This window comes from Pecten maximus, chromosome 9 (assembly GCF_902652985.1).
Source record: "Pecten maximus chromosome 9, xPecMax1.1, whole genome shotgun sequence".
In the NCBI taxonomy this organism is placed as follows: domain Eukaryota; kingdom Metazoa; phylum Mollusca; class Bivalvia; order Pectinida; family Pectinidae; genus Pecten; species Pecten maximus.
In genome coordinates, this window is record NC_047023.1 from 25,256,670 (window position 1) to 25,269,171 (window position 12,502).

At 35.5% G+C, this 12,502-nt stretch overlaps 1 protein-coding gene across 6 annotated transcripts in view; it reads right to left on the minus strand.

Annotated features, from left to right (window-relative positions):
- The window catches only part of LOC117335036 (FERM domain-containing protein 5-like), a 91,891-nt gene that overhangs the window by 22,993 nt on the left and 56,396 nt on the right, over positions 1-12,502 (minus strand). For 3 of the 6 annotated variants that reach the window (XM_033894950.1, XM_033894948.1, XM_033894946.1), the window contains exons 5-11: positions 11,444-11,541; positions 10,608-10,728; positions 9,883-9,970; positions 9,477-9,565; positions 7,786-7,849; positions 6,928-6,954; positions 4,914-4,967 (exon numbers count right to left, since the gene is read on the minus strand). In XM_033894950.1, the coding sequence (XP_033750841.1) occupies positions 4,914-4,967; positions 6,928-6,954; positions 7,786-7,849; positions 9,477-9,565; positions 9,883-9,970; positions 10,608-10,728; positions 11,444-11,541 (541 nt within the window). Of the gene's footprint in view, positions 1-1,356; positions 1,369-4,913; positions 4,968-6,927; positions 6,955-7,785; positions 7,850-9,476; positions 9,566-9,882; positions 9,971-10,607; positions 10,729-11,443; positions 11,542-12,502 lie in introns of all 6 variants that reach the window. The other 3 variants (XM_033894949.1, XM_033894951.1, XM_033894952.1) reach the window with 3 other exon arrangements.

A 12,502-nucleotide genomic window follows, 5' to 3' on the forward strand; every position in this document is an offset into this window, starting at 1 on the left:
GTAAAATGCTCAAAGTCCTCTGTATTGCTGACTCAAACTATTTTTCAAGGTTGAAATATTGAATATTCCCAGACTTCCTCATCCAGTCATACCATTAATTTAGTATGCATGATTACCATATGTGAGTCAGCAATTAGCCCCTGCTCTGCAATAAGCCCATCTGTTTTGACCAATAGAGATTTACACAGCTAAATTCAGTTATGGCCATCTGAGTTCTCGATTGATCTGTATTTCTTGAAAAAGATTTCTCTGAAGTAAATTTTAAGAAAATCAAAGATGAGGAAACTTTAACAACTTTCAAAATGTTTTCTTCAGTTTCCGCAATGGACCCTAAAACCCCGATATATATAAATATACAGATACAATGTATATATATAAAAGAATGAACAAGGATCTAGAACTCTCCTGTGTGTGAAGGGGAGAAATTCAAAATCAAAATCTGGTAGTGCTTACAAAAAAAATATTCAAATGTTATGTGTCATGCAGAAAATATAAAAAAGTAAATCCTCGAAAAGAAAACACTGATACCTTGAAGAGTTTAAGTCCCTTAAATAGAACAAATATGATTTCTTCATGGTGCAGTATGACAGGTATAGATCTGAGAGAAAATATCCTTTTGAAGGAAGACTATATCAGGTATAACACAAATGCTAAAATATTTCGACAATATGCATTAGTTTTTGGAATTTTGCCAAATATTGCAGAACTTCAGACTATAAACTTCCTGGTAAATGTTCGTGCTTAAAATGTCAATCACATTACACGAACAACTTCAATATGTGACGTTACAAAGATTTTCTCTCACGCAATCAAAGCAAAAATTGGAAAGAATGTTTTCCCAATGTTCACATAAAATTCACTTCAATCTAATGTATTGCAGCCTATCAGAAAAAAAATTGAAAGCAATCATTAAAATTTTCCTTGAATTTCCTTCTATCAAAATCACTGTTTCATGCTGAGTTTTGACTGCTAGGCATATGGTTCAATCTAAAGGAGAGAACTTCAAATAGGCTATGAGCCAAGATAATAAACCTTATTGAATTTTTGTCCGAATGATATGTTGAAATTGAAATCAGAAGCAGAGAAAATGATTGTATTTTTATAAATAACCAACAAAGATATAGGAATACCACGATGGCATTGTATCATTAGTTTGTATTACCAAACATTCAATTCATGTTCACTTTAAAGGGTGCAAACCTTTTTTCAGTGTCTCTTACATATTTATAGATTTCAAGGTATAGTTTCGGATGTTTGCTACAATGATTTTCAACAATTAATCTGTAAATATTGAAAAGGTACAATAAAATAGAAAAGCGAAGGACATGCGTCTGTTTCAGAGAGAAGCTTAAATACCTTAATCCGTGACTGTTGGTATTCCATTTCCAAGGAAGCAAGGGAGAAAATAAGAATATCTGTAACCTACTGCTAAATATTCAAACATAAAATACCTGTCTCTATCCACATAGCCTGTCTTTAAGGACAAATTCTGGTCTCAATTGATCAAGTCTGTCTCTATTGACAAATCCTACCCCCAAGGACAAATCTGTCTCCTCAGTACAAAACCCGTCTCTATTGACAAAACCATCAACAAAAACAAAAATCTGTTACTAATGACAACATTTGGTCTTTAAGAGCAAAACCATGTCTACTTTAAGGACAAACCCCTATCTCTGATAACAAAACCCTGTCTCCACTGTCTCTAAGTATAAAACTAAGTGTCTGAAGGTATAACCCTGTCTCTATAACGACAAAACCCTGTCTCTAATGACAAAACCCTGTCTCCACTGTCTCTAAGTATAAAACTAAGTGTCTGAAGGTATAACCCTGTCTCTATAACGACAAAACCCTGTCTCTAATGACAAAACCCTGTCTCCAGTGTCTCTAAGTATAAAACTAAGTGTCTGAAGGTATAACCCTGTCTCTATAACGACAAAACCCTGTCTCTAATGACAAAACCCTGTCTCCAGTGTCTCTAAGTATAAAACTAAGTGTCTGAAGGTATAACCCTGTCTCTATAACGACAAAACCCTGTCTCTAATGACAAAACCCTGTCTCCACTGTCTCTAAGTATAAAACTAAGTGTCTGAAGGTATAACCCTGTCTCTATAACGACAAAACCCTGTCTCTAATGACAAAACCCTGTCTCCAGTGTCTCTAAGTATAAAACTAAGTGTCTGAAGGTATAACCCTGTCTCTATAACGACAAAACCCTGTCTCTAATGACAAAACCCTGTCTCCAGTGTCTCTAAGTATAAAACTAAGTGTCTGAAGGTATAACCCTGTCTCTATAACGACAAAACCCTGTCTCTAATGACAAAACCCTGTCTCCAGTGTCTCTAAGTATAAAACTAAGTGTCTGAAGGTATAACCCTGTCTCTATAACGACAAAACCCTGTCTCTAATGACAAAACCCTGTCTCCAGTGTCTCTAAGTATAAAACTAAGTGTCTCAAGGTATAACCCTGTCTCTAATAACAAAACCCTGTCTTTAAGTACAAAACCCTTTCTTTATGTACAAACCCTGTCTTTAATGACAAAAACCTCATGTCTTTATAAGGACAAACCCTGTCTCTAACGACAAAACCCAGTCTTTGATAACAAAACCCTGTCTCTAACGACAAACCCCGGTCTCTAACGACAAAACCCTGTCTCTAACGACAAAACCTGTCTCTAATAACAAAACCCTGTCTTTAATTACAAAACCCTTTCTTTATGTACAAACCCTGTCTTTAATGACAAAAACCTCATGTCTTTATAAGGACAAACCCTGTCTCTAACGACAAAACCCAGTCTTTGATAACAAAACCCTGTCTCTAACGACAAAACCCTGTCACTAACGACAAAACCCTGTCTCTAACAACAAAACCCTGTCTCTAACGACAAAACCCTGTCTCTAACAACAAAACCGTGTATTTAAGTACAAAACTTGATAGAGACAAAACATGATGTGTCTCTAAGATCACTAAGGACAACAACCTCTCTCTTGTGCTGTGCATGCCTATCTAAGCCATCGTTTTTCATTTGCTGATATGATTTCCCCATAGTTTTGATAGTTAATTCCAAGAGAAGCTTTGCCTTCCACAACTAAATTGGTTATTATTGAATGAATATTGACATATTAATTCTGAGCTAAAAAATAATTCTACAGCCATTAGCAAACTGATGCTGACAGATCATTTGAATATCTGGATATCGATACCCTTAGGCTAATTCTCGCTATAATTTATGATTAGGGATTAATTTCTGGGAAAATTTTTATCAAAAAGTCACTTGTTTTGATGGAGAGAATTAGGAGTTCTTGACAGGCTTTTAAACAGTAATGATATGTCTCTCCCAAAGGTGTTTGTGTTGAGGTTGGATTTCAGACAAGTAAAAACTGAAACTCTTAAGTCAGCTGACTCAAAAGCCAGTCAAAATGTCTGTCACTGAAAAATGAACACCAACAATTATTGTAGCCATTCTGTTCAGTACCATACAGACTTGCTTCAGGTCTACTGTAACTACCTCTGGATACCCGGATCTTCACCAGATAAGGCATTACACCATTATACCCACAAGGTCTCATCAAATTGTCTACCTACATTTCAGCCGACCACATTTATCTGACAATAAGCCAATTCCTGGTAATAAGCTTACTCATGTCTACACTGATAAACTTACTGTATTTATCTGACAATAAGCCCATTCCTAGTAATAAGCTTACTCATGTCTACACTGATAAACTTACTGTATTTATCTGACAATAAGCCCATTCCTGGTAGTAAGCTTACTCATGTCTACACCGATATACTTACTGTATTTATCTGACAATAAGCCCATTCCTGGTAGTAAGCTTATTCGTGTCTACACCGATATACTTACTGTATTTATCTGACAATAAGCCCATTCCTGGTAGTAAGCGTATTCATGTCTACACCGATATACTTACTGTATTTATCTGACAATAAGCCCATTCCTGGTAATAAGCCCACTATGTTTATTGCTGCAGTTCAGTAGAAATCTTAACAAAATGCTACTTCATGTCCTACTTTGTGCCAAATTTTATTCACCCCTACTGTGAACCAAAGTTTATTCACCCTACTGTGAACCGAAGTTTATTCACCCTACCGTGAACCAAAGTTTATTCACCTCCTACTGTAACCAAAGTTTCTTCACCCCCTACTGTGAACCAAAGTTTATTCACCCTACTGTAACCAAAGTTTATTCTCCCCCCCTATTGTAAACCAAAGTTTATTCAGCCCCTACTGTGAACAAAAGTTTATTCACCCCTACTGTGAGCCAAAGTTTATTCACCCTACTGTGAACCAAAGTTTATTCTCCCCCCCCCCCCCCTATTGTAAACCAAAGTTTATTCACCCCCTAATGTGAACAAAAGTTTATTCATCCCTACTGTGAGCCAAAGTTTATTCACCCCCTAATGTGAACAAAAGTTTATTCACCCCTACTGTGAGCCAAAGTTTATTCACCCTCTACTAGTACTGTGAACCAAACTTTATTCATCCCCTTACTTTGAGTCAAAGTTCATGTGTTGACTCTCTGGGCCTATTGCAGGATATTGCATGTTTCTCTTACTTGTAGTTTAATAAAACCTCAATCGAATTGTTCATGTGCGATTCAACGTTTTGTTCAATTTATAACATTCAAAACAAAATATTTTGTCGTTATTAAATATTGAACTAATTAAATAATATTGTAAACAACTCTATAAGGAAAAGGAAGTAGATTAAGTCATGCTCCCATCCACAATACAACCCTGTACCATTAGTATATATTGGGTCAGTAGTGGGGGCAAGGTTCAGAGGTCAAGAGGCAAAGGTCAGTGGTGTCTGGAATAAAATGTATGGTTTGTTGATGGGAGTATGTGTAAAATAAGAAAATTAAAAAAAAAAAAAAAAAAAAATTCAAGGTTACGTCTTCGTCCATGTTGACAGCGTTGGTACAAAGGTAGGAGTCCAGAGTCTGGGCCTAAATACCAAGATTAAATCAACAAATATATGCTTCTCGTTGAAAATTCTGAATATCCTGACTAGAATGTACCTCATTCAATTATAATAATATATATTCTTATGATCAGAATGAAATCAATTCATAAATTGATGTATTTCTAACCAAATTATATCGCCTTGTTCAAAAAAATATGTTAAATCAAATATGTACAGAAAGTAACTTTACTTTTTTTTTTTTTTTTTTTTTTACTGTAAATGTACATATTTTGGGAGTGTTCTTATTTTAGCATTTTGATGCTGGATACTGAGCTAAATCTTAATGTGCTCATTAAAGTTCCTTCATACTGTTTTGTATTTACTTGATGCTTCAATTCATCAATGCACCAATCTATCAATATTTAAGAATATGCTAAAGATTTGGTTCACCAAAATATGTATACATACAGTATATACATGTATATATCACATATATATATATATATTACATGTCCTTCATGATCATGGCAATATACACTGCACATGTATGTAAGATGTTCAACAAAAATGAAATAAAATAAAACATTAATCAAATGACTGACAACACCGACAAGCAGACATGACAAGATCAGAAGCTAATATGGATAAGTTATGTTAAAGTTAACAAAAAGTTATTTTACATTGTATAACGATATTGTCAACAAGGGCGGGGAGGGTAAATGTGAAGATGAAACCTTGAGATTCAACCACAGACTGTAGCCAGTGAGGGTTTTATCAAAATTTACAGTGATTATATTTTCGTAGTTTATGGATAGGTGATAAGCAAACAACAGTGCAGGACAACAATTATATGACTGCTGTTTAATTACGTACAAAGCCATGTAAATGGAAATCTGTGTGATCTTGCAATTTTTTTCATTCTGTAATTGACCTAGAAAATTTGCATAATGTGACCTTGAGTGATTATCTATTGGAACATTTGAGAACTTGTCTATTGTGACCTTAAGTTCGTGATTTGTGACCTTGAGTAACTATTGTAACATTTGAGAGCTTGTCAATTGTGACCTTAAGTTTGTGACTTGTGACCTTGAGTGACTATTTTAACATTTGAAAGCTTGTCTATTGTGACCTCAAGTTTGCGATTTGTGACCTTGAGTGACAGTCTATTGTAACATTTGAGAGTTTACTAACTGTAACCTTAAAAAATTACATTTTCATGACCTTGAATGTTTGTGACCTTGAGAGTTTGCCTGTTTGATTTTGACCTAGCTTATAAATCTTGTCTTTTGAAGGTTGTTCTTTCCAGCACAGAATACACTTTCAAAGAAGATTATGCTACTGATTCCAAAACTTTTTGAGGCAGAAACTTTAAATGAAAATAATATTGATGAGAAGTAATTATCCATGAAATGCACAGACTGATACATATATACATACAATACAGTACAATTATATATCACAAACACACAAAACTCTGACATATCTGAATTACCCAAACAATAGACATCATTGGGTGCTTGTTTGTGAGACCATACTTCATTACACATTTTCTATACCTCTTTATTGACATAGTGTTAATATAGTGGGTTTTGTTTTCATAAGTGAGACCCAAAAAAACCAAAGTGACACAACACTTTCAGGAATATTCATACACCCTGACAAGGTGTGATAACACTGTACACTGCAGACTAATTGTGTAAAATAACAAAGGTTTGCATGGAAAATATTTCCATTTAAAAAGTCTAATCTATATGCATTGCATATGACTGAAGCTAATCAAGCTAATTAAATGTATTTGGGACTCAATATACAATGAAGGGATAATATGCATACCGCATGCAAGTAACAACCCATTTATCATGATTCATTTTTTAAGCACAAATTTCATTGGCTGAAAATGAACCAATCAAAAAGCTGATTACATTTTGATATTTACACAGACATAAGCTTGATGGATAAAGTACAAAATCAAGGTGGGATATAACCAGCACTCCCAGTATTACCTTCTTTGTGGTTGTTGTATCTTCATCCTATGAAAACGTAATTATGCATAAAGAGCCTGGGTTAGGATACATTCAGCTACAGATAAGCACCAACTCACAGAGGCTGGAGATATCAGTGCTTTTATATACACATGTTACTATACTGTAGATCATTTTTGAATACTTAACACCAAAGATATATCATATATACTTGTCAACTCCCGACCCTTTACCCTAATAACCCAAAATAGTTCATCATAATTTTAGACAAAGTTTATTATCAGTAAAAATTACTTTTTGCTAAAAATTTTGAAAACTCTTCAAATAGTTCCTCAGTTTGATCAGAATAAATGACTTGTTAAATTTATTAGTTTGACAAATTTAAGAAGGTTTATGAACTTTATCAACAGCTTGATATTTCTAATTCATGTAATCTTCCCTCAAAATATATATAATAATCAAAAAAAAAAGTTGGCAGATATGGAACATGTGTTTATTTAAAAAAAAATATATTTCCTGATATAAATTACACTGTATCTCAAAACACTGATATCCCAGAATCCTCTTGTCTGTTACTAATCAAATCATACTTTCGAAATTCTTCTACTTATAAATCAAACCACAATTACAAATAACACAACAGGAATATATTAGACATTAATTCTGATACATGATTGATATGAAAAATTTTAAAATTTGTTAGTGAAGAAACAAAGTCTTTCGAAATCACAAGGGAACAGGATCATTCATATGTGGAAAAGGTGAATATAATTCGGGCGATGTTGGAATCACATTCTATCTAGGTTATAACTCAAACTGATCAAAGAAGTCATGCAGAAAATTGTCAGAATTATTCTCAGTTATATATCGGTTACAAACCTCAGCGATATTGACATGGACGATAAACATCTTGCCCTCGTAAGCTATCCTTCGGATCTGGTTCCTGAAAATGGAAGTACAAACATTAGATGAGATCTGTCTCAGTTATAATTGTTGTCATAACTTTTACCACATACACAGTTCCAAAAACATTCTGTATGCATTCCAGGAAAATATAAAAGTTTGGTAAAATATGCTGAACTACATATATAACCTGTGTACACAAAATAGCACATGTAAAAGTATTTACGATATATATTAAAGATTTCATTTTATCAATGTCTTACAATTTCAAATGTTTTAACTTTACTTACAATACATATACTGTATACCTGGTAATTTTCGCCCCCGTTTAATTTTCGCCATTTTCGCCCTTTGATGATAGGGCGAATTTAAGATGACGGCGAAAATTTCAAGCTCAATTGCAGGATTTACAAGTTATCGTACATACGCTACTTGTAGTCGGATCCAAAACATACCATCATACTTTTCAAGTGTGTTATATCCTATACAATTACAGCCAACACGTGTTATCTATTTACACTAAGTTTATAAAATAGGTAATTGTTTTATTCCAATCTGTGCATGTGAAATAAAATCTAGATCTAAATATAGGCCTTGTAAATTTGCGATATCACGTGGAGTTAAATCAAAAATATCGGCTAAGACAGCGTACTAGGTTTAGTATACATATGTATTTGATTTTAAACAAAAGCTTTAAATACTAAGTAACTTTTATAATCCAAACATGTTTTAAAATTAGGCACACAAATAGGTCTCTGCCATTGTGAAGGCTGATTTTATGACTTCACCGTCGCTTGTGGCTTCAATCGATGACAAATGAACAAAAGAAAACACTGGTCAGTAGACTTCTAATTAGTCACGGCACGGTGAACTTACCACTCATCGCGTTTGCTTAAAATCGACCATGCATACCTAATACTATTTGAATCAATATAGGCTAAAGTAAATCTGAACACAGGTAAATGTTGTATATTTCACACCTGATTACATTTCACACCTCTCCGGGATATGCGAAGAAAAGAAAATGGGAGAACTGAGTAAATCCTGAGTGTTCCGAGTGCAATTGTATCGAGAATTCCGAACGGAATTTTCCGATTGTGAACGAGGAAAATACATTTCTTAAAAGTAGTTTAGGGCGAAATTAAAACGGGGCGAATATCTTCTGTGTTGCTCAAGGGCGAAAATAACCAGGGGCGAAAAATACCAGGTATACAGTATATCATAATGTATATTTTGCACTGAAAAGTTTTTTCAGTAGAAGGAAGGCCATTTGTATAAAATATAACCAGTTTGAACACTGATGAAGTGAAAACATCAAACCTAGCACACAACCATGGTGGGGTATAATAATTCCACAAAGAACTAAAAATAAAATAGTAACGGTGTTGTGAGTGACTTGTAAGTGTCCACAGAAATATGGTAACCACTAAGATAAATCTACCACTGATAATAGAACTAAAACAGTAACGGTGTTGTGAGTGACTTGTAAGTGTCCACAGAAATATGGTAACCACTAAGATAAATCTACCACTGATAATAGAACTAAAACAGTAATCCTGGTGTTGTGAGTGACTTGTAAGTGTCCACAGAAATATGGTAACCACTAAGATAAATCTACCACTGACAATAGAACTAAAACAGTAATCCTGGTGTTGCATGCGACTTGCCATTTGTAGAGCTGTGTGCGCCGACTCCCATAGAACGTCATGATGCCTTGGTGTGTGACCCCCAGGTAGAACTGTGTCCCCTTGTGGTCCTGTAAACAACAAACATTCATCAGTTATAGGAGTAATCACACAACGTTACACCATCTCACATTTAACAGGACGACAAAGACAGTCACTACAAACATTACACTGCGATACTTCACAATCATAGTACAGTAGACAGTGTGTACCCTAATGTCATATATCCGATCATCCAAGTACCTGCTGTGTCACCAGTATAATATTCTTACATGTTGTTATGAAATCACATATTTGGAAATCTTCATAACCAAACAAACAAATCTTATTTCACATAAAATTTAGCTGAAACATTTTAAAACCTGCAACAAAATCACTTGATACCGACCTTGACCTGGTGGGGGTCAACACCGTATGTATCCAAGGATGCAGCCTTCTTCAGGAAGTTAGCTTCAGCCTCAGCTGGGACCTGGCCACTACACAGAACAAACAACAGGAGTTTTATACACTACATAATTTGACACAACTAGCAACCATTTAGAAAAGAGTCATTTTCAAAATATTAAAATTCAGTGACAGTTTAAAGACTAGAAATAATCTGTAAGACATAAATGTCCCCGCTGCCACTCAGCAGTTCCTGAAATTAGCTAGTTTGGGATGGGACAAGACGGACAAGGGTAACACTATATGCCCCTCCATTTCATGGCGGGGACATATTTCAGCAATATCCTATATCTAAGTCAGCAAATACTGCATACCTACTTTAGTGTTAAACTTACTTTAGTGATTTCTGCATTGAAAGCATTCTCTTATATTATAATATCACTAATTGCAGTTTCTGTGTAATGTTTCTACAACAACTACTGTGTATATGCCCATTAAGCTTATCAGTTTAAATTCAGATATATGCTAAAATTTGTAAGTGCTTAAATATGTTTTCAGAAATGGTTTCTATTAGTGTTCTGATAACTTATTATTTTAGAATGATGTGTCATCTCCTGTCCAAAGAATCTTATTTATTTATCTATTATTCTTTTCCTCACAACAGCTGAAATCACATCAGTGTCAATAATATCTCCATATGAAGTCATAGCTGTCATGTTAACACTGTACCTCAGAGTTTTGTGAAGCTCCATGATTTGTTCCTCAGTCTTCGGGTTCTGTTTGGGCAACATTTTGAACTCGGTTACATAACCCGGAGGATGATCCTCTGCCTCGTAGTCTCCAACCTCCGCTGCAAAATAGGTATTCAAATCAACATTAATTTATCATCCATGGTCGATTTGATGAAATAAGTTGTCATACTTGTTTAAACCGATTCTGTCGTCTGTCTGTGCTGTCCCATATTCCCTGGGTGCCAGAAGTACAATCAATCCAACTCCCCACCTCTAATCATATACCCTACGATCCCTTGTGGCTACTTAAAATAAACTCTAAGTTTATGTTGATGACCCCTAGCTTTCAACTCCTGTCTTGCTCTTCCTACCAAATCTTCCCTTGTCACCATAAAATACAGTGATGCTACCTGTATGATGTAGCTACCATAGCCCCTTTACCTCCCTGGGGACCCTTCCAGTTCATTCATGAGTTACCAGATTTACACTGTATGATGTAACTAGCCTAGCGCTCCCCCCTCCCCCCACCCTTGGGGACCCTTCCCATTCCTCCATGAGTTGCCACACTCACACTGTATGATGTAGCTACCCTAGCTCCCTCCCCCCCCCCCCCCCCTCCCCCCTGGGGACCCTTCCCATTCCTCCATGAGTTGCCACACTCACACTGTATGATGTAGCTACCCTATAGCTAGCTCCCCCCTCCCCCCTGGGGACCCTTCCCATTCCTCCATGAGTTGCCACACTCACACTGTATGATGTAGCTACCCTAGCTCCCTCCCCCCCCCCCTCCCCCCTGGGGACCCTTCCCATTCCTCCATGAGTTGCCACACTCACACTGTATGATGTAGGCTGCCAACAGATTGGCATCAGCAGGTGAACACAACAGTCGACCATGATGGAGGTCTCTCCGCAGCTGAAGGAACAGGTAATATCTGTAAAATAAACACAACAAAGTTTCATTTATGATTCATTTTTTCTTTTCTATGGTGTTAAGGATTCATTAATAAATCTCTGTGTTATAACCCAATGATTGGTCGATCTTACTCCCAGTTACAACTCAATGGTTGGTCAATCTTTCACCCAATTACAACTCAATAATTGGTCAATTTTTCACCCAATTACAACTCAATAATTGGTCAATCTTTCACCCAATTACAACTCAATAATTGGTCAATCTTTCACCCAATTACAACCATATGATTGGTCAATCTTTCTCCCAGTTACAACTCAATGATTGGTCAATCTTTCTCCCAGTTACAACCTTATAATTGGTCAATCTTTCTCCCAGTAAAACCCATTAATTAATCAATATTTCACCCAATTACAAACTTATGATTGGTCAATCTTTTCCCAAGTTACAATCCAATGATTGGTCAATCTTTCTCCCAGTTACAACTCAATAATTGGTCAATCTTTCTCCCAGTTACAACTCAATAATTGGTCAATCTTTCTCCCAGTTACAACTCAATAATTGGTCAATCTTTCTCCCAGTTACAACTCAATAATTGGTCAATCTTTCACCCAATTACAACCTTATGATTGGTCAATCTTTCTCCAAGTTACAACCTTATGATTGGTCAATCTTTCTCCCAACTACAACCTTATAATTGGTCAATCTTTCTCCCAGTAAAACCCAATAATTGGTCAATCTTTCTCCCAGTTACAACTCATTGATAAGTCAATCTTCCTCCGAGTTACAATATGAAGAAGTACCTTGACATGCCTTATGTATAATCTTTGTTAATTCACGAGCCAGTAGTGATAGCATTTTAACAGTATCATTATGACAAGTACCACCTTTGCTGTCAGCCTTGATAAATTGAAGTATAAATAGAGAATATCTCATAAAAGTGTAAAGATCATTTTTGAAAATAATGATTATAGCCCACAGGA